This window comes from Schistocerca serialis, chromosome 12 (genome assembly GCF_023864345.2).
Source record: "Schistocerca serialis cubense isolate TAMUIC-IGC-003099 chromosome 12, iqSchSeri2.2, whole genome shotgun sequence".
Classification (NCBI taxonomy): domain Eukaryota; kingdom Metazoa; phylum Arthropoda; class Insecta; order Orthoptera; family Acrididae; genus Schistocerca; species Schistocerca serialis.
In genome coordinates, this window is record NC_064649.1 from 79,725,532 (window position 1) to 79,747,749 (window position 22,218).

The 22,218-nt window shown below is 44.3% G+C and overlaps 1 protein-coding gene across 1 annotated transcript in view; it reads left to right on the plus strand.

Annotated features, from left to right (window-relative positions):
- The window catches only part of LOC126428351 (probable cytochrome P450 304a1), a 124,670-nt gene that overhangs the window by 52,809 nt on the left and 49,643 nt on the right, over window positions 1–22,218 (plus strand). Inside the window, exon 3 of the mRNA XM_050090283.1 lies at window positions 19,773–19,936. Coding sequence (XP_049946240.1) covers window positions 19,773–19,936 — 164 coding nt within the window. The remainder of the gene's footprint in view (window positions 1–19,772; window positions 19,937–22,218) is intronic.

Here is a 22,218-nt window from a genome sequence, read left to right on the forward strand (position 1 = left end):
TCCAACAGGACAATGCACGTCCGCATGTATCCCGTGCCACCCAACGTGCTCTAGAAGGTGTAAGTCAACTACCCTGGCCAGCAAGATCTCCGGATCTGTCCCCCATTGAGCATGTTTGGGACTGGATGAAGCGTCGTCTCACGCGGTCTGCACGTCCAGCACGAACGCTGGTCCAACTGAGGCGCCAGGTGGAAATGGCATGGCAAGCCGTTCCACAGGACTACATCCAGCATCTCTACGATCGTCTCCATGGGAGAATAGCAGCCTGCATTGCTGCGAAAGTTGGATATACACTGTACTAGTGCCGACATTGTGCATGCTCTGTTGCCTGTGTCTATGTGCCTGTGGTTCTGTCAGTGTGATCATGTGATGTATCCGACCCCAGGAATGTGTCAATAAAGTTTCCCCTTCCTGGGACAATGAATTCACGGTGTTCTTATTTCAATTTCCAGGAGTGTATTACTTAAGAAGTCTTCGAGCCACTCACATATCTGCCAACTTATTCCATAGGCTCGTACCTTCGTTAATAGTCTGCAGTGGAGCACCGAGTAAAATGCCTTCCAGACATCTAGAAATATGGAATTTGCCTATTGCCCTTCCATCACAGCTCGCAAGATACCAGGTGAGATAAGGAAAAAGCCTCCTTCCACGTTCTGTAGATCTCATAGAGAGGGTTAATGCCGCGTTCCTAGACTTCTACAACGCGCTTGATATAGTTTTGCACTGTCGCCTGATGAGCAAAACACGGCCGTGCGGAGCATCCGAACAGTTATACATGTACATGTGCCGCGCGGGATTAGCCGAGCGGTATAGGCGCTGCAGTCATAGACTGTGCGGCTGGTCCCAGCGGAGGTTCGAATCCTCCCTCGGGTATGGGTGTGTGTGTTTGTCCTTAGGATAATTTAGGTTAAGTAGTGTGTAAGCTTAGGGAGTGATGACTTTAGCAGTTAAGTCCCATAAGATTTCACACACAGCTGAACATTTTTGAACATGTACATGTACATCACTAATCTGAAGTTCACATTAAATGCCTGACAGGCAGTTCTGGGAATCCCCATCAGACTATTTGCCTACTTTCGAAATGAGCTTGGGAAAAGTGAACAGTTACATTTTTCCATAAGAGCTCTTATTTCTATTATTTTATTACGATGATCAGTTCTCCCAATGTAGGCTGGCAGCAATAAAATGTTTCCACATTCAAAGGAAAGTTGATGACTGAAATTTTGTGAGATCTCGCTGCAGCGAACGACGCCTTTGTTTTAATGACTCCAACTCCAATTCATGTATCATACACTACTGGCCATTAAAATTGCTACGCCAAAAAGAAATGCAGATGATAAACGGGTATTCATTGGACAAATATATTATACTAGAACTGACATGTGATTACATTTTCACGAAATTTGGGTGGATAGATCCTGAGAAATCAGTACTCAGAACAATCACCTCTGGCCGTAATAACAGCCTTGATACACCTGGGCATTGAGTCAAACGGAGCTTGGATGGCGTGTACAGGTACAGCTGCCCATGCAGCTTCAACACAATACCACAGTTCATCAATAGTAGTGACTGGCGTATTGTGACGAGCCAGTTGCTCGACCACCATTGACCAGACGTTTTCAATTGCTGAGAGATCTGGAGAATGTGCTGGCCAGGGCAGCAGTCGAACATTTTATGTATCCAGAAAGGCCCGTACAGGACCTGCAACATGCGGTCGTGCATTATCCTGCTGAAATGTAAGGTTTCGCAGGAATCGAATGGAGGGTAGAGCCACGGGTCGTAACACATCTGAAATGTAACGTCCACTGTTCAAAGAGCCGTCAATGCGAACAAGAGGTGACCGAGACGTGTAACCAATGGCACCCCATACCATCACGCCGGGCGATACGCCAGTATGGCGATTACGAATACACGCTTCCAATGTACGTTCACCGCGATGTTGCCAAACACGGATGCGACCATCATGATGCTGTAAACACAACCAGTATTCATCCGAAAAAATGACGTTTTGCCATACGTGCACCCAGGTTCGCCGTTGAGTGCACCATCGCAGCCGCTCCTGTCTGTGATGCAGCGTCAAGGGTAATCGCATCCATGATTTCCGAGCTGATAGTCCATGCTGCTGCAAACATAGTCGAACTGTTCGTGCAGATGGTTGTTGTCTTGCAAACGTCCCCATCTGTTGACTCAGGTATCGAGACGTGGCTGCACGATCCGTTACAGCCATGCGAATAAGATGCCTGTCATCTCGACTGCTAGTGATACGAGGCCGTTGGGATCCAGCACGGCGTTCCTTATTACCCTCCTGAACCCACCGATTCCATATTCTGCTAACAGTCATTGGATCTCGACCAACGCGAGCAGCAATGTCGCGACACGATAAACCACAATCATGATAGGGTACAATCCGACATTTACCAAAGTCGGAAACGTGATGGTACGAAATTTCTTCTCCTTACACGAGGCATGACAACAACATTTCACCAGGCAGCGCCGGTCAACTGCTGTCTGTGTATGAGCATGTCAGCACGTTGTAGGTGTCGCCACCGGCGCCAACCTTGTGTGAATGCTCTGAAAAGATAATCATTTGCATATGACAGCATCTTCTTCCTGTCGGTTAAATTTCGCGTCTGTAGCACGTCATCTTCGTGGTGTAGCAATTTTAATGGCCAGTAGTGTAAAATGAGAGATTCAAGTTCCCACAGAGGCTTACCAACAGCATTTCTACCTGTGAACCATTCGCGACTGGAACAGCGTCAGAGGGACGTGTCACTGGTACACAAGGTACCCTCCGCCACACTACCCAAATCTGGATGTAGAAGCAAAACCTCTAGGCTGTTAAGCAAATCAAGGTATAAATCAACGAAAGACAAGCAAATCACAAACCGGCAACATGCTGCTTAGTGTTATTGATTCTTACGTCGGCAAAATGTAATCGAGTAAATTAGTAAGAAATTTCCTACTTCGGCTTCTCAGTTACAAAACAAGGCTGCTGCTTGTTTGCTATTGGCAACTTAACATTTACTTGGGTACAACGGCATTTTTCAAAGAAAGTGGTTACCTACAGCTTTAAATATTAAATTCTGTTTAAGGTGCATTAATATTTCTCATGCTACTTCGTAACAAACACGGATGTTGCCAAGTACCTAAATCAACTTTGCAATTCTTGGATCAATAAGGGACAGACAAATGAAAACCGAAAATCCGCAACGACACGACCAATCGCGGTTCCACTCAAAAGTAATCATCACACGCGTTAAGACATGTACCCCACTGGGAGACGAGACGACCAATTCCTGTTCGTAGAACGCGGCCGGCCGCTGACGAATCCACAACGGCACCCACTCTTACAAAAAATGGTTCAAATGGCTCTGGGCTCTATGGGACTTAACATCGGAGGTCATCAGTCCCCTAGAACTTAGACCTACTTACACCTAACTAACCTAAGGACATCACACACGTCCATGCATGAGGCAGGATTCGAACCTGTGACCGTATCGGTCGCGCGGTTCCAGACTGTAGCGCCTAGAACCGCTCCGCCACACCGGCCGGCCACTCTTGCACTTCCTCATTCGACTAAAACCGATGTCCACGCACGTCTACCTTGAGGTCGCCAAAATGTGAAAATCACACTGTGTATGACCCAGATGTAGATGAAGATGAAGATGAAACGGGAGATACGATACCGCGTGAAGAGTTTGACAGAGCACTGAAACACCTGAGTCGAAACAAGGCCCCGAGAGTAGACAACAAACCATTAGAACTACTGACGGCCTTGGTAGAGCCAGTCCTGACAAAACTCTACCATATGTGACCAAGATGTATGAGACAGGCGAAATACCCACAGACTTCAAGAAGAATATAATAATTCCAATCCCAAAGAAAGCAGGCGTTGACAGATGTGAAAATTACCGAACTATCAATTTAATAAGTCACAGCTGCAAAATACTAACGCGAATTCTTTACAGACGAATGGAAAAACTAGTAGAAGCCGATCTCGGGCAAGATCAGTTTGGATTCCGCAGAAATGTTGGAACACGTGAGGCAATACTGACTCTACATCTTATAAAATATATTAAGGAAAGGCAAACCTACATTTCTAGCATTTGTAGACTTAGAGAAAGCTTTTGACAATGTAGACTGGAATACTCTCTTGCAAATTCTGAAGGTGGCAGGGATAAAATACAGCGAACGAAAGGCTATTTACAATCTGTACAGAAACCAGATGGCAGTTATAAGAGTCGAGGGGCATGAAAGGGAAGCAGCGGTTGGGAAGGGAGTGAGACAGGGTTGTAGCCTCTCCCCGATGTTATTCAATCTGTATATTGAGCAAGCAAGAATCAAAAGAAAAATTCGGAGTAGGTATTAAAGTCCACGGGGAAGAAACAAAAACGCTGAGGTTCGCCGATGACATTGTAATTCTGTCAGAGACAGCAAAGGACTTGGAAGGGCTGTTGAACGGAATGGACAGTGTCTTGAAAGGAGGATATAAGATTAACATCAACAAAAGCAAAACGAGGATAATGAAATGCAGTCGAATTAAGTCGGGGGATGCAGAGGGAATTAGATTAGGAAATGAGACACTTAAAGTAGTAAAGAAGTTTTGCTATTTCGGGAGAAAAATAACTGATGATGGTCGAAGTAGAGAGGATATAAAATGTAGACTGGCAATGGCAAGGAAAGCGTTTCTGAAGAAGAGAAATTTGTTAACATCGAGTATTGATTTAAGTGTCAGGAAGTCATTTCTGAAAGTATTAGTATGGAGAGAATAAAAGCTTTTGAAATCTGGTGCTACAGAAGAATGCTGAAGATTAAATGGGTGGATCACATAACTAATGATGAGGTATTGAATAGAATTGGGGAGAAGAGGAGTTTGTGGCACAACTTGACAAGAAGAAGGGACCGGTTGGTAGAACATGTTCTGAAGCATCAGGGGATCACAAATTTAGCATTGGAGGGCAGCGTGGAGGGTAAAAATCGTAGAGGGAGACCAAGAGATGAATACACTAAGCAGATTCAGAAGGATGTAGGTTGCAGTAAGTACGGGGAGATGAAGAAGCTTGCACAGGATACAGTAGCATGGAGAGCTGCATCAAACCAGTCTCAGGACTGAAGACTACAACAACAACATGACCCAGGCTGAACGCAGGATTTTTCAGTGTTTCCCAACCAAATGGCACAGGGATATTTTTAATGCCGTAACACTTCAGTTGGCCAAGCATACCTTTTTGTTTTGTACTTTCAGTGATTAATTTTTCAAATATACGAGGGTAAGTCCAATGAAAACCTTAAATTTGTAATAACAAACCGAAATTTCGCGCCGTTATCCTGTAAGTTGCTAAGCGTGCTACAAACAGCGTACAGAATGGCCTGTAGGTGGCAGCATAGTACAGATGCACACATACCGTCGCAGTATCAGTATAAAGATGGCTGCCCGACTTGCGACTTGCACCAGAGAAGAACAGCGATCTGTTATTTGGTTTTTGGTAGTGAAGGTGTGAAACCTATTGAAATTCATCGAGGAATGAAGGTTCAGTACGGTGATGCATGTTTATCACAGCAGCAAGTCTACGAATGGAGTAGGAAGTTCGCAAATGGTGTGACTTCAGTGGAAGATGCTCCTCGTCCAGGTCAGGCACAACGCGTTGTGACTCCACAGACCACTGCAGCAGTTGAAGCCATAGTGAAGGAAAATCGCCGAGTGACATTGAATGACATTGCAGCATGTTTACAGATTAGTCATGGGTCAGCACACCACATTGTGCATGAAGTGTTCCAGTTTCACAAAGTGTCTGCAAGATGGGTGGCACGGCAACTGACTCCTGAAATGAGACAATGACGTGTTGATTCTTGTGAAGAACTTCTTCGACGCTTTGAAAGAGGAGGTGATGGCTTCCTTGCAAGAATCGTTACTGGGGACGAAACCTGGGTTCACTACCACCTACCGGCAAGGAAGAGAGCTAGCAAAGAATGGCGCCATTCCTCATCATCAAAACCAAAGAAGTTTCGAACAGAACCATCAGCAGGGAAGATTATACTGACTCCCTTTTGGGACGAAAAAGCCGTAATTTTGGAGCAATACATGCCTAGAGGGACCACTGTCACCAGTGCATCATACACAGACCTCCTAAAAAATCATCTGTGGCCTGCAATCAAATCAAAGCGACGTGGATTGCTGTCAGCAGGTGTCCTTTTGCGACATGACAATGCAAGGCCCCACACTGCCCGTACAACATTTGCAACAATCACAAACCTGCATTTTGAGTTTCTTGCTCATCCACTATACTCACCAGACCTGCCGCAAATGATTGTTTGGACCACTCAGAGACGCTATGGGAGGAAAGAAGTTCCGTTCTGATGAAGAGGTACGCAACGCGGTGCATGAGTGGTTGCGCGGATTACCAAAAGAATATTTTTCGAAAGGAATTTATCCACTTTGTAAGCGCTGGAGGACTTGCATTGAGTGTGGGGGAGATTATGTTGAAAAGTGATATAGCTTTGTACCACTTCTACATACTAAATAATATTTTAAAAAATATTTACCGTTTTCATTTGACTCATCCTCGTATCAGCATGACAATGCACCCTGTCATAAAGCAGCATCTGTGAGCCAATGGTTTCTGGATAATGACATTTCTCAAATGGATGGCCTGGCCAAATTTCCGACCTGAACACAATGGAACAGCATTGGGATGAGAAAGACTCTTCAGAAATAAAGGCCTACCATTCTTACAAAGACTTTTAGACACCTCACTGAAAGTGTCCCCAGCCATCCTAAAAGGCGACGATTGGACACAGCACACATTAATGTCCACTAGTACGTGTCGGATACTTTTGATCAGATAGGGTATGTGTAAATGCGGAGAGCACTGGTGGGCAACAATGACATCCCTATCATACGCATTGTTTGCAATAAATGGAGCCAAATGATTTTGAATCCAGAGACCAGTTCTGTCAGGCAGGGCCGGCCTTAGCCATCCAGGTGCCCCGGGCGAGTCGTCCAGTTGGCGCCCTTTATTGTATAAATAGCGAACCTGGCAGTCTTTGCAATACGGTATTTGACTGTTTTCTAGAAATCGTCTTAAGTGGTTAATGGCGTCATCTTATGATCATAACATGGTTTTTTCCATCGTAAATTTGAGTATTTTATTTTTTTAAATGGAAATGAAATCCAAATAATCTGAAAGCCCGCTAAGACGCTCCATGTGAGTCTTGTGTAGCCTGTGACGTCAGTCCAGCATGCTGCTGTCGCTGCCGTAACGGTCAGTATAGCAGTGATATATTGTTTGGGCATTCACGTTTTGGGAAATTGTCTAAAAATATTGCGTAGTACTGCACTGTACATCTACAACAACTCCAGAAAATTGTTTTTGCGTGTTCCAAAAAAAGAAAAGATGCGTAAAATGTGGTTGAAACAGGCTCGTATATCCCAAATATTTCTTTTCTTTTCTGAAGCATCCCTGTACTAAAGCGAACAAAACAAAACAAAAATTATTCAAATTGGTCAAGCCATTTCTTTGTTTTGGTGAGACTAACACACAACAATTGATTTTTATATATAGGAGGTAATATGTATAACGAAAAAACACTAATTTTGAATTGGGTACCATATTTTTATTGAATTTAATATAACTGTAAGCCATAAACCTATATTTTCTGTCAGTCATCTGAACACAAAACATATTACGCCTAATGAAAAACAATTATAAACGACTAAAATTTTACTTTTCTCGCTTTTCTGTCGGCAAAGTCTCTGATCAGATTAGCAAAGTCCAGGTTTTCTGCAACTTCATTTTCAATGGACAGTGAGGCCAAACTGGTTAGTCTTGTTTGAGACATTGTGGACCGCAAGTGCGTTTTTATCAACTTCAGTTTGGAAAAACTGCGTTCGCCGCTTGCGACAGTCACTGGTATTGTTAGCAAAATACGTAACGTTATCCAGATGTTGGGATATAACTCTTGAAGATTATGCTTTTTTATGAAGTTTAAGGCTTCAATAGGCGTTGCCTGGCTGTCTTCGAGATAGTGTTGCAGGCCTAAAATTTCGTCGCACAGCAAATTTCCATCAATATCTGACTTCATGTTGACAGTTAACTTTTCTTGTAATTTAGAACAGCATTGTATTAGTTCTTCTTTATTTTGATTTTTTTTAATGTCAAACAAGAAACTCCACGTCGCAGAAAATTCTTGCATCTGTTCAAATCTTTCTTTCATGGATATGTGCACGGTGTCCAACAGTGCATTGAAAAACTCTAAGTAAACTTCTTTTTTGGGTCAGTTATTTGATCATCAACAGCCTCTTCACCCGGCCTGCGTTTAATACGTCTTAATCGCATTTGTGGTTTAAATAATGGCTGCGTATCAAGATCCGAAGCCAGTTCAGTTGCTGTTACAATAGCTTGTTCGAAACCTGTTTGTCTATATGTTTCCAAATAAGAGCAACATTTGTCAAGGATTCCCATAAACTCGACAAAGTTGATTGTGGGTGACTGACTTGCTTTACTCACAACGTTAATTTGAAACAGAACATCATACCATGTCACGAGAAAAACAATGAAGCTGAAGTCTTTTAATTGTCCTCCTAGTGTTGTCGCTTCGTGTGACATCGCAGCATCGCTTTGTTCAGTAGCATGGGCCAAGGAAACCAAAGCGTCATGCATTTCGCATAATTGATAACGAACCGCTTTGACGCTATCAATTCGAGCTTCCCAGCGTGTGTCACTTACATTTTTCAGGGTGTATATCTTCAAATGGTCGGTCAAAATTTTCCATCTATTTACCGATCCAGCAAATAGATTAAACATTTTTTGTAACATTCCGAACAGTGTCACGGATTTTACTGATGGTTTTGCCGCATCACACAATACCAAATTATAACTATGGCATCCACATGGCACAAAAAAAGCTAGTGGATTTAACTTCTTAATTCTGTTCTGGACGCCTTTATTTTTCCCCTTCATGTTCGCGCCGTTATCGTAGCCCTGTCCTCTGCAGTCATTAATGTTAAGGTCAAGATCACTCAATGTTTTTAAAATGCTTTCTGTGAGGCCTTCACCGGTTGTATCATCTATTTGCAGAAATGAGATGAAATGTTGTTTTACACTTACGCCATCCTCTGTTATGTCGGCGCATCTTAAAGTTATCGAAAGTTGTTCTTTGTGGCTTATATCTGGAGTACAGTCAGCTATGATTGGATAATACTTTGAACCCTTTATGCGGGATACGATTGTAGACATAACGTGTGATGCCATGAGTTCTATTAATTCATTTTGTATATTTTTGCCGTAATAATGGTCAGCCAAATCACCATTCAATGCCAGTCTGACGTGCTCTTCCATGATTGGATCAAACTTTGCCAATAACTGTACAAGACCTAAGAATTTTCCATTATTTGGGGTAAATAATTTATCTGATAACCCTCTGAATGCTATATTATTTTCAGCCAAATACAAAGTAATGTGCATCAATCTTTGAAGCGCATTGCTCCATCGTAAACTTTCTTTAGAAATTAGCTTTTGTTCTTCCTTGTCAATAGTTAATCCAGCTTTAAACCTGATTTCAGCTTCAGTCCATTGAGTAAATGCTTTTTTGTGGTTAGGACTATTTTCATGCAGTTTCAGAGCTTCACTTAAATGTTTCCAATTTCTGAAACCCACAGTGGTAGTCAAATTAGTAGTTGACTTTAAATCAAACAGTCGACAACAAAAGCAAAAGACACTGTCGTTTGATACAGATAAACTAGCCACCGTCGTCTGATAGTTTCTTCGTTTGATAGTTTTCTTGTGTAATGAGTTGAAGAGAAATGACGCCCATTTTCATCTTTTGGAAAGTTATTTAGACATACTTGTGAGGGTCCACATATTATAATGCGATCTATATCTCTAGCATTAAGTACTTTTGGCCACGTACCTACATCAGAAACATTGTATTCTTTTATTGCAAGAACGTTGATACTTTCATCGACCACAGATGTCATGTGTTGATTTTGACTTGGAGAAATATCAGAGGATTCATGCAAAGATGTACTGCGCTGGTCAATTTGATCACCTTCAATAGGTGATTGTATATTTTTTGTGTATAATTGTTCACAGTCTGAAGAAATATTTGCTGATACATGGACTTTTGATTCAATATCTGAAGTATTTGCCTTAGAATTTCCTTTAAGTTACTTATAAATATTCATGTGCTTTTTAGTTTCTTCAAGAACTTTTTCTTTTTCAGCTTTTCTTTTCCGATTTTCTGAACCAGAAAGCTTTTTTTTAATCATTTCCTTCTCTTCTGGCATGATTTAATAATTTGACAAATTATTGCTTGGACACTGCTCTATTTCGCGACCACAATATTCGATCTATAACAAATAAAGAAATTCACCTATCAGTAGACGTAACTAGAAAAAAACCTGAACTGAAAGATAAAAATGTTTTTCGCACCTACCAGAAAATTAAAATGTTGACACAGTCACGACACTCGTTTCACTCACAATTATTCAGCCACGAAAACATGACCGCTGCCTCCGACTCTTACTGACAATTACTGGCATGCGGGTGCAAATCGTAGCGCTGCCAACATATGCAGTCTAACATTGTTTGGCGCTGTATTATTTCAGAAAGTTAGGGGAGAATTCTCTATGAATGCAGTGCACGCTTTGCATGATCTATTAATTAATTAACATGAGTCATTAAGTCACAAATATTCGATATAAATACATTCGTATTAATTAAATCATAATGTAATGTATATTTCACAGTCTGTATTTTCTTTTATTTGGAGCGACCGGTAGTTTCTGTTGTAAACGAGAGATGGTGCGGCTGCATGGGCTCTTCCTTGTTGCAGTTCTTGAAACAAATAAGAGAGGCGCTTTGGTAGAGCCCGTGCTAGCCCGCGTCAAACATGGATGGTTGCAGACAATACGAAGATTGCATTCAGCATGATTTCTCTTCTGCTACCCCGAATTCATCGCGCATTCGTGAGATCAGCGACGTATGTTGAATGAGACTGAATAATATTTTAGTTTCGCGAAATGGGTGATTGTAAATTGTAATTTTTTTTTTACATGCGTTTAGTACGTGGCGCCCCTTGGGCCCCGGCGCCCAGGGCGACCGCCCGAGTCGCCCCACCCTAAAGCCGGCGCTGCTGTCAGGAGACTGTCCGGCTCATGACAGCACTGCCAAATTTCAGACAGTTTCCCATGTTCACGGATGAGACCTTTGTCGGATGAGAATGGGCTTTCAACTATCATTACACCCATCTCTGGAGTGACGAAAATTCATATGCTATAATCCTCACAGGTCACCTGCTACAGTTCAAAATGGTTCAAATGGCTCTGAACACTATGGGACTTAACATCTGAGGTCATCAGTCCCCTAGAACTTAGAACTACTTAAACCTAACTAACCTAAGGACATCACACACATCCATGCCCGAGGCAGCATTCGAACCTGCGACCTTAGCGGTCACGCGGTTCCAGACTGAAGCGCCTAGATCCTCTCGGCCACTGCGGCCGGCCCTGCAACAGTCATTTATTAACTTGTGGACTGGGATTGTACACGAGCAAGTAATAGGATTAGCAATGCCTGCTTTCTCAGCGCTGTAAATACATAAAAGCGTCACGGGTTATCAGCCAACTCGTGGCGCCGTGTCGTCGAAACGTTTCGCCGAGTTTCCTGCACACCATCTTCAGGCAAACTGTTGGGTTCGTGTCCAGTTCGTTCCGATATAGTCACTGGACCACAGACTCCTCTGCAGAGGTCCAACAGGTGGGTCAGTCGCGTGCCTATGGAAGAGTGTGGGGAGTGGCTTATGGAGGATGTATGGTGTCGAGTCTTGGTGAGGAATAGGCAGGCAGTACCAGCAATCGAGGCCCAGATCCCATCCACCCGCCATCCCTTTACCGCCGCCAGCCTTGACCCCTATTCTAGAGTCAGATAACTGGTCCACCTGTTGGGCCGTCAGCAGAGGACACTTTACCTGAAGAAGAGTAACAGGAAACTCGTCGAAATCTTGCGACAACACAACGTCACACTTCGGCTGGTAATCAGAGGAGATTTCATCAAGATACTAACAGGAAATCATTTGCCGACACCCCATCTGAATGGTGCATGTTATCTGGTGTTCATCTGACACGTGTTGTTGTCAGAGACACTCTGCATCGGAATGTGTTATGTCTTGAAGGTGTGCTACTGCCATTAGGTGTTCAGGGGAGCTTTTGGAAAGTCTGGAACATAGGAGAGAGAAGTACTGGCGTCCTCACAAAAAGGAAGGTTCCAGGTTCAAAAATGGTTCAAATGGCTCTGAGCACTATGGGACTTAACTTCTGAGGTCATCAGTCCCCTAGAACTTAGAACTACTTAAACCTAACTAACCTAAGGACATGACACACATCCATGCCCGAGGCAGGATTCGAACCTGCGACCGTAGCGGTCGCGCGGTTCCGGACTGTAGCGCCTAGAACCGCTTGGCCACTCCGGCCGGCTAGTTCCAGGTTCAAATCCAGGTTCGGGCTGCTGTTTTAATCTGCCAGGAAGTTTCCAACTCGCAGTTTTTTAAATATTTTATGTATCAAATCTTCATTCCTCACTACCACAAATCGAAACTCGTAATATATACTGCTTGAAAGATTTTCTTTTCAAACACACCTGAAATCAGTTTTAAAAAAAGCACTACAGATCATATTTACTTCTCTGTTTATTTAGCTTGTAACTCATCTTGTCACTGTCTTCAGTTGTCCAAAATATAATTTATATTAGTTTACAGTTAATTTGTGCTATTTTCATTTCTATTTGTAGATCCTTCACTATATTCACAATATATATAAATGACCTAGTAGATAGTGTCGGAAGTTCCATGCGGCTTTTCGCGGATGATGCTGTAGTATACAGAGAAGTTGCAGCATTAGAAAATTGCAGTGAAATGCAGGAAGATCTGCAGTGGATAGGCACTTGGTGCAGGGAGTGAAACTGACCCTTAACATAGACAAATGTAATGTATTGCGAATACATAGAAAGAAGGATCCTTTATTGATGATTATATGATAGCGGAACAAACATTGGTAGCAGTTTCTTCTGTAAAATACCTGGGAGTATGCGTACGGAACGATTTGAAGTGGAATGATCATATAAAATTAATTGTTGGTAAGGCGGGTGCCAGGTTGAGATTCATTGGGAGAGTGCTTAGAAAATGTAGTCCACCAACAAAGGAGGTGGCTTACAAAACACTCGTTCAACCTATACTTGAGTATTGCTCATCAGTGTGGGATCCGTACCAGGTCGGGTTGACAGAGGAGATAGAGAAGATCCAAAGAAGAGCGGCGCGTTTTGTTACAGGGTTATTTGGTAAGCGTGATAGCGTTATGAAGATGTTTAGCAAACTCAAGTGGCAGACTCTGCAAGAGAGGCGCTCTGCATCGCGGTGTAGCTTGCTGTCCAGGTCTCGAGAGGGTGCGTTTCTGGTTCAAATGGCTCTGAGCACTGCTGAGGTCATTAGCCCCCTAGAACTTAGAACTAGTTAAACCTAACTAACCTAAGGACATCACAAACATCCATGCCCGAGGCAGGATTCGTAGCGGTCTTGCGATTCCAGACTGCAGCGCCTTTAACCGCACGGCCACTTCGGCCGGCCTGCGTTTCTGGATGAGGTATCGAATATATTGCTTCCCCCTATTTATACCTCCCGAGGAGATCACGAACGTAAAATTAGAGAGATTCGAGGGCACACGGAGGCTTTCCGGCAGTCGTTCTTCCCGCGAACCAGACGCGACTGGAACAGGAAAGGGAGGTAATGACAGCGGCACGTAAAGTGCTCTCCGCCACACACCTTTGAGTGGCTTGCGGAGTATAAATATAGATGTAGATTCTAATTGATTTGCAACCCTACTACTAAATTTCATCTACTAGGTCCTGCCATCAGTTGTTGAAATTTGTCTGCTCTAAAGGTAAATAACGCATTGTCATATCTTGCTCCCTGTTGCGCTCTTCAGTCTGAAAACTCGTTTGATGCGTCCCTCCAAGCAAGTCCATACTCTGTCCAACTTTTCATCTCTGCATAAGTTTTGCAACCTACATCCATTTGAACCCGCTTACTGTAATCAAGCCTTGGTCTCCCGCTACGGTTATAGCCCCCTCCACCTCCCCTACCAAACTATTTTTTGATGCCTCATCGAGTACTCTGTCAGCTGATCTCTTCTTTTAATCAATTTGGGTCTTAATTTCCTTTATGCCCAATTCGATTCAATACCTCTTCATTAGTGATCCAATCCACCCATCTAATCTTCAGCATTCTTCGGCAGCACCACATTTTTCTTCTTCTCTTCTGCTTATCGGAGACATTTCATTTCCATATAAGTCTTCACTTCTTACAACTACCTTCAAAAAAGACTTCCTAGTGCGAGGGTAATCCCAAACGTAAATTCTCCTATTTTGTTATAAGTACAGAACTCTGTGTGGCAGTTGGTCACACTGTTATGAAGAGTTCATGCGCTGTGTGTAAACATGCGCACGCCACGCTTAGGCGCTGTCTTGGCTTGGCAGCCGTTGAGAATTGAGCTCCCGTTGGATGTTACCGCCAAGTGCGAGACGCGCAGTTATTCGGGTTTTGAACGCAAAGGGCACTGCGCCAATTGAAATCCATCGCCAATTGACGGAAGTGTATTGTGAGTCGTGCATGGATGTCAAAAATGTTCGTAAGTGGTGTAGTGAGTGCAGCTGGTCGGACCGAAGTTCACGAAGAACAATGGAGCGGGAGACCTTCAGTTTCTGGGAAGGCAGTGTTGAAGGTTGAGCAAAGCAAGATCGGCGGATCATCCTGGATGACCTCTGCACGTCGGTTCCTGAGGTTTCTCGAAGCACCACTCACAGAATTTTTACGGAAACATTGGACTACCGGAAGGTGGGGGCAAGATGGGTGCCACGCATGCTGACTGAGGACCACATGTGGCAACGAGTTGATGCTTCCCGCGCATTTCTTCAGCGCCCTGCAACCGAACAGGACAACTTTCTGGATTCAATTGTCACGGGTGACGAAACCTGGGCATACCACTTTACACCTGAGACCAATCAACAATCACGCCACTGGCGGCATCCTTCTTCGCCGAAGCCGCGGAAATTCAAACAAACACAGTCTGCCGGAAAAGTCATGACAACCGTTTTTGGGAGCGGAAAGGGGTATTGTTGGTCAGCTTTATACCCACTGGGACCAAAACTAACGCTGACAGGTACTGTGAGACTCTGAAAAAACTTCAGCGGGTAATTCAGAACCGGAGAAGAGGAATGTTGAGCAATGGCGTACACATTCTCCATGACAACGCTCGCCCACACATCGCTCGGCAAACCGTTGCTCTCCTGCAACAGTTTCAGTGGAACAATCACCCACCCACTCTCTATAGTCCTGACTTGGTGCCCAGTGACTATCACCTGTTCCATGGGTTAAAAGAACATTTGGCCGGAAAGCGATTCAGCTCCGACGACGAGATGAAAGAAGAGGTTCATAACTTTCTGAAACGCATGGCGGCGAGCTGGTACGACATGGACATACAAAAACTGAAACAGCGTCTACAAAAATTCATCTACAGAAATGGTGATTCTGTCGAAAAATAGCTAAATGTCCAAGCTGTAAACTGATGTAAACCATTGTAGAAATAAACAGGTCTATGCACTTATAAAAAAATAGGAGACCTTTCTTTTGGGATTACCCTCGTGGCTAAAAGGGCGTGCAATAAGTAATACAACGCATCTTTTTCCGAAAGCAGGTTGGCTTTATTCAGGATTCACCACATTATTCCCCACTCTTTTGGCTACAAAACCCTAGTTTTCAATATAATCTCCGTCCAATGCGATTGCCTGACGTCACTTTATTGGGAGGGCCTACATGCCTGGTCCACGTCAGGGTCAACATCTTGCTGCATCAATAACCACCCAACATCGATGTTCTGCTTTCCACAGAGTGCATCCTTTACTGGGCCAAACAGATAGAAATCGGAAGGTGCGAGATCCGTGCTGTAGGGAGGATAAGGAAGTAAAGTCCTTTGAGAACTCCAACTTGTGACGAGTGTGTCAGCACTACCAACAGAGACGTCTACATCTACAAGCTCGGTGCTTCGGGCGTGGATGTGTGTAATCTACATCTACATCCATACTGCGCAAGCCAGCTGATGGTGTGTGGCGGAGGGTACTTTGAGTACCTCTATCGGTTCTTCTATTCCACCCTCGTATTGTTCGTGGAAAGAAAGACTGTCGGTATGCCTCTGTGTGGGCTCTAATCTCTCTGATTTCATCCTCATGGTCTCTTCGCGAGATACTAGGAGGGAGCAATATACTGCTTGACTCCTCGGTGAAGGTATGTTCTCGAAACTTCAACAAAAGCCCGTACCGAGCTACTGAGCGTCTCTCCTGCAGAGTCTGCCACTGGAGTTTATCTATCATCTCCGTAACGCTTTCGCGATTACTAAATGATCCTGTAACAAGCGCGCTGCTCTCCGTCGGATCTTCTCTATCTCTTCTATCAACCCTATCTGGTACGGATCCCACAACGGTGAGCAGTATTCAAGCAGTGGGCGAACAAGTGTACTGTCACCTACTTCCTTTGTTTTCGGACTGCATTTCCTTAGGATTTTTCCAATGAATCTCAGTCTGGCATCTGCTTTACCGACAATTAATTATATGTGGTCATTTCATTTTAGATCACTCCTAGTGCCTACTCCCAGAAAATTTTGGAATTAACTGCGTCCAGTTGCTGACCCGCTATATTGTAGCCAAATGATAAAGGATCTTTCTTTCTATGTATTCCCAGCACATTACACTTGTCTACATTGAGATTCAGTTGCCATTCCCTGCACCATGTGTCAATTCGTTGCAGAGTCTCCTGCATTTGAGTACAATTTACCATTTTTACAACCTCTCCATATACTATAGCATTATCCTCGAAAAGCCTCAGTGAACTTCCGAGGTTATTTATATATATTGTGCATAGCAACGGTCCTACGATACTCCCCCGCAGCACACCTGAAATCTATGTGCATTATTCTACATCTACATCTACATCCATACTCCGCAAGCCACCTGACGGTGTGTGGCGGAGGGCACCTTGAGTACCTCTTTCGGTTCTCCCTTCTATTCCAGTCTCGTATTGTTCGTGGAAAGAAAGACTGTCGGTATGCCTCTGTGTGGGCTCTAATCTGTCTGATTTTATCCTCATGATCTCTTCGCGAGATACACGTAGGAGGGAGCAATATACTGTTTTACTCGTCGGTGAAGGTATGTTCTCGAAACTTCAACAAAAGCCCGTACCGAGCTACTGAGCGTCTCTCTTTCAGTCTTCCACTGGAGTTTATCTATCATCTCTGTAACGCTTTCGCGATTACTAAATGAGCCTGTAACGAAGCGCGCTGCTTTCCGTTGGATCTTCTCTGTCTCTTGTATCAGCCCTATCTGGTACGGATCCCACACCGGTGAGCAGTATTCAAACAGTGGGCGAACAAGTGTACTGTCACCTACATCCTTTGTTTTCGGACTGCATTTCCTTAGGATTCTTCCAATGAATCTCAGTCTGGCACCTGCTTTACCGACGATTAATTTTATATGGTCATTCCATTTTTAATCACTCCTAATGCGTACTCCCAGATAATTTACGGAATTGACTGCTTCCAGTTGCTGACCTGCTATTTCGTAGCTAAATGATAAGGGATCTTTCTTCCTGTTGAGTATTGGGGTCTCTCATTCTGAACCGCTGATCACCTCAAATGAGAGTGTCCACACGTTTCAACATTGCAGGAGTAACAGCTGCGTGAGGCCGGCCGTTACGCTGAAGATCGGATAGTTCCGCACGACCTTGTTACGATGATGACAGACGCCTCGCCCAGCGACTGCTGTCCACTGCCAAGTCTCTGCAGACACTCTTCAAGTGCCTATGAATATCTACGATGCTCTGGTTTTCCGGCAAAAGAAACTGAATGCCAGCTCTCTGCCTGGAACGCACCTCCGTCACAGACGGCATTTTGAAGGCTACCTTTATCGCCGCTACCTATCGGAACTTCATAAAACTGTAGGTACTGAAGGGGGAATATTGCATGATGTCCAACAATTTCACTATAATCTCCCTTCAATGCGACTGCCTTACGCAACTTAATTGGGGGGGGGGGGGGGTACATGCCTGCATGATGGTACCCTATTAGTCCTCGTCAGAGTTAACATCTTGCTACATCAATAACCACCCAAAATAGATGTTCTGCTTTCCACAGAGTGCATTCTTCACTGGGCCAAACAGATAGAAATCGGAAGGTGCGAGCCGGCCGAAGTGGCCGTGCGGTTAAAGGCGCTGCAGTCTGGAACCGCAAGACCGCTACGGTCGCAGGTTCGAATCCTGCCTCCGGCATGGATGTTTGTGATGTCTTTAGGTTAGTTAGGTTTAACTAGTTCTAAGTTCTAGGGGACTGATGACCACAGCAGTGAAGTCCCATAGTGCTCAGAGCCATTTGAACCATTTTTGAAACCTCAGGAACCAACGTGCAGAGATCATTCAGGATGATACGCCGCTCTTCAAGCATGCTTTGCTCAACCTTCAACACAGTCTCCTCAGAAATCGGTCTCCCGCTCCCTTGTTCGTCGTGAATTTCGGTCCGACCAGCTGCAAACTTCCGTGCACGACTCACCATACACTTCCGTCAATTGGCGACGGATTTCAATCTGCTAAGTGCCCTTTGCGTTCAAAAACCGAATAACTGCCGCGCAACCCGCACTTGGCGGTAACATCCAGCGGGAGCTCCATTCTCGACGGCTGCCAAGCCAAGACTGAGCGCCTCAGCGCGGCGTGTGCATATTTACACACAGCGCGTGAAGTACTCTTCATAACAGTGTAACCAACTGCCACATAGAGTTCTGTACTTACCGAAAAATAGGAGACCTTACTTTTGGGATTACCCTCGTATGTTTGATGTCCTCTTTACTTCGGCCATTGTCTGTTATTTTTTCTATTGAAATAACACAACTCGTGTACTACTTCTAATATCCCATTTCCTAAACTATTTCTCTGAACATCACTTCATTTGATTGAACTACATTCTATTACGGTCATTTTAATTTGCTGATGTTCATTTTATAACCTATTTTTAAGACACTATCAAGTCCACTCGAGTGGTATTCCAACTCCTTCTCTGACAGAATTTCAGTGTCGTCGACAGGCTTCCGAGTTTTAACTTCGTCTCCCTGAACTTTAATCAACTTTCCAAATTTCTCTGTAGTTTCATTTACTGCTTGCCCAGTGGACATAGTGAACAAACCCAGAATGAGATTTTCACACTGCAGCGGAATGTGCGCTGATATGAAACTTCCTGGCAGATTAAAACTATGTGCCGGACCGAGACTCGAACTCGGGACCTTTGCCTTTTGCAGTCAAGTGCTCTACCATCTGAACTACCCAAGCACGACTCACGCCCCGTCCCCACTACTTCTGCCAGTACCTCGTCTCCTACTTTCCAAACTGTGGGAACGGGGCGTGAGTCGTTCTTGGGTAGCTCAGATGGTAGAGCACTTGCCCGCGAAAGGCAAAGGTCCCGAGTTCGAGTATCGGTTCGGCACACAGTTTTAATCTGCCAGGAAGTTCAATAGTGAAGAAAGCTGGGGACAGGCTACAACTATGGCTCGGTACCTTCTCAACCAATTCTTTCTTATTACATCCTTCGATGCCTGTAACCGTGCAGTCTAAAATGTTTAAAGATCTATTCTTTTTAGTGACAACTAACTTCCAGGACGCCGGTTACGAACACGTTTGTCGCCTTTCCGCAGGCATCTTCTTCACAGAGGGCCCTCGCTGGCTGGAGCAGAAGCGCTTCTCGCTGAGAAACATGCGGGACTTCGGGTTCGGCCGCCGCTCTGAGAAACTGGAGGCGGAGATCGCGGCGGAGCTGCGAGACTTGGTGGAGCTGATCCGTGGAGGCCGCGAGGACCAGGTGCGTCTGGAGTCCAGCATGTCCATCTGGTTGCCAAGCTACTCAGCAGTGTCCCTCTGTTACGATGCCCAAAGTGTTTCAAGTTGCTTTGCGGTCAGACCTTCCCTGTCGCCAATGAATGTTCCAGCAGACTCAGATTTTCACTCTGCAGCGGAGTGTGCGCTGATATGAAACTTCATGACAGATTAAAACTGTGTGCCAGACCGAAACTCGAACTCGGGACCTTTGCCTTTCGCACGACTCACGACCCGTCCTCACAGCTTTACTTCTGCCAGCACCTCATCTCCTACCTTCCAAACTTTACAGAAGCTCTCCTGCGAACCTTGCACGACTAGCACTCCTGAAAGAAAAGATATTGCGGAGACATGGCTTAGCCACGGCCTGGGGGATGTTTCCAGAATGAGATTTTCACTCTGCTGCGGAGTGTGCGCTGATATGAAACTTCCTGGCAGATTAAAACTGTGTGCCGCACCGAGACTCGAACTCGGGACCTCTGCCTTTCGCGGGCAAGTGCTCTACCATCTGAGCTACTGAACCACGACTCACGCCCGGTCCTCACAGCTTTACTTCTGCCAGTATCTCGTCTCCTATCTTCCAAACTTTACAGAAGCTCTCCTGCGAACCTTGCACGACTAGCACTCCTGAAAGAAAAGATATTGCGGAGACATGGCTTAGCCACGGCCTGGGGGATGTTTCCAGAATGAGATTTTCACTCTGCTGCGGAGTGTGCGCTGATATGAAACTTCCTGGCAGATTAAAACTGTGTGCCGCACCGAGACTCGAACTCGGGACCTCTGCCTTTCGCGGGCAAGTGCTCTACCATCTGAGCTACTGAACCACGACTCACGCCCGGTCCTCACAGCTTTACTTCTGCCAGTATCTCGTCTCCTATCTTCCAAACTTTACAGAAGCTCTCCTGCGAACCTTGCACGACTAGCACTCCTGAAAGAAAAGATATTGCGGAGACATGGCTTAGCCACGGCCTGGGGGATGTTTCCAGAATGAGATTTTCACTCTGCTGCGGAGTGTGCGCTGATATGAAACTTCCTAGCAAATTAAAACAGTGTGCCGGACCGAGACTCGAATGTTCCAACAATTTAAAAATATGATATTTTCGATTTGAGCCATGAGCTGCGCCCATGGACGTATGCAGAAATTTTTCCAAGAGATTGTTCTAAAGCTGCCATCATTGACACATTAATGAGCCAAACGATTACAACCATTTGCCAAGCTGCGACACTGCCGCGAATAAAACAGTGACCCGTATATACGATAAGTTTCCTTTAATTTACCTCTATGGTCACAAACCTTTTGTTAGCAGATTACAGGTTTCGGTCTGTAATGACCATCATCAGATCTGCAGCAAAAAATGTGAAAAACATAGATACACTCGCAGATTGTCTACAGCTTAAAAACAATATATAGACCATGATGAAAAGTACTACTGACAAATATATGCATTTGTGCGCCTTAAGAATGAAGAGGCATACCTGTTCTATAAAATTAAAGTCCTAATGTACTGCAGCCATAGTGGCATCGTCAGATGTTAAATGCAGAATCAGATCCAGCATCGTTAAATATATAAAAATAACATCATATGCACGAGTCATGTTCTCAATAGCACTACTGTTCAAAACAAGCTGCCGTACAGTAGCCACAAGATGTTTGTGTTGTAAGTTCACCAAATGTCGCTCATATCGGCATACACTAGTTTTCAATAATTAATTGATCGGCGAAAATAAAGGGAGGGGAGATACAATAGTTGAAGACTCTAATGAGCTTATAACGTATAAAAGGCATTACAGTAATAAAAAGCAATGAAAACACAGGACAAAAGTAAGATTGTTAAATATTCTAGATAATGACATAAATAATAAACACCTTTGATAGTGCACTGGATAATATTAAACAACATAAAACAAATCGCTAAAGGAGCCACAATGAAAGAAAACATAGTGCTGCACATAATCAGAGCCCTCTGTTATCGCTAACTCCAGAATTCCGCACAGGCGGGAAGTGGTTAGAGGAACGTGACCCGGCAGAGGCCCCCTCGTACGCTGCGGCACTCCGTTGCAAGAGAAGAATGCTAAAATTCCGTAAAAGTGGATGACCCACTAGTTAATGCAGTCTATGAAATGAACAGAGAAGGAACAAGAAAATATTAGAGTCATGTGTAAAACGTACGAAAACGAAGTAAATATGTGAAGCACTCAATACTAGGTGAAATTATCAACACACTATATATACCAGAGGCGTGCAGTAATCAGAGTAAAACATTGTCA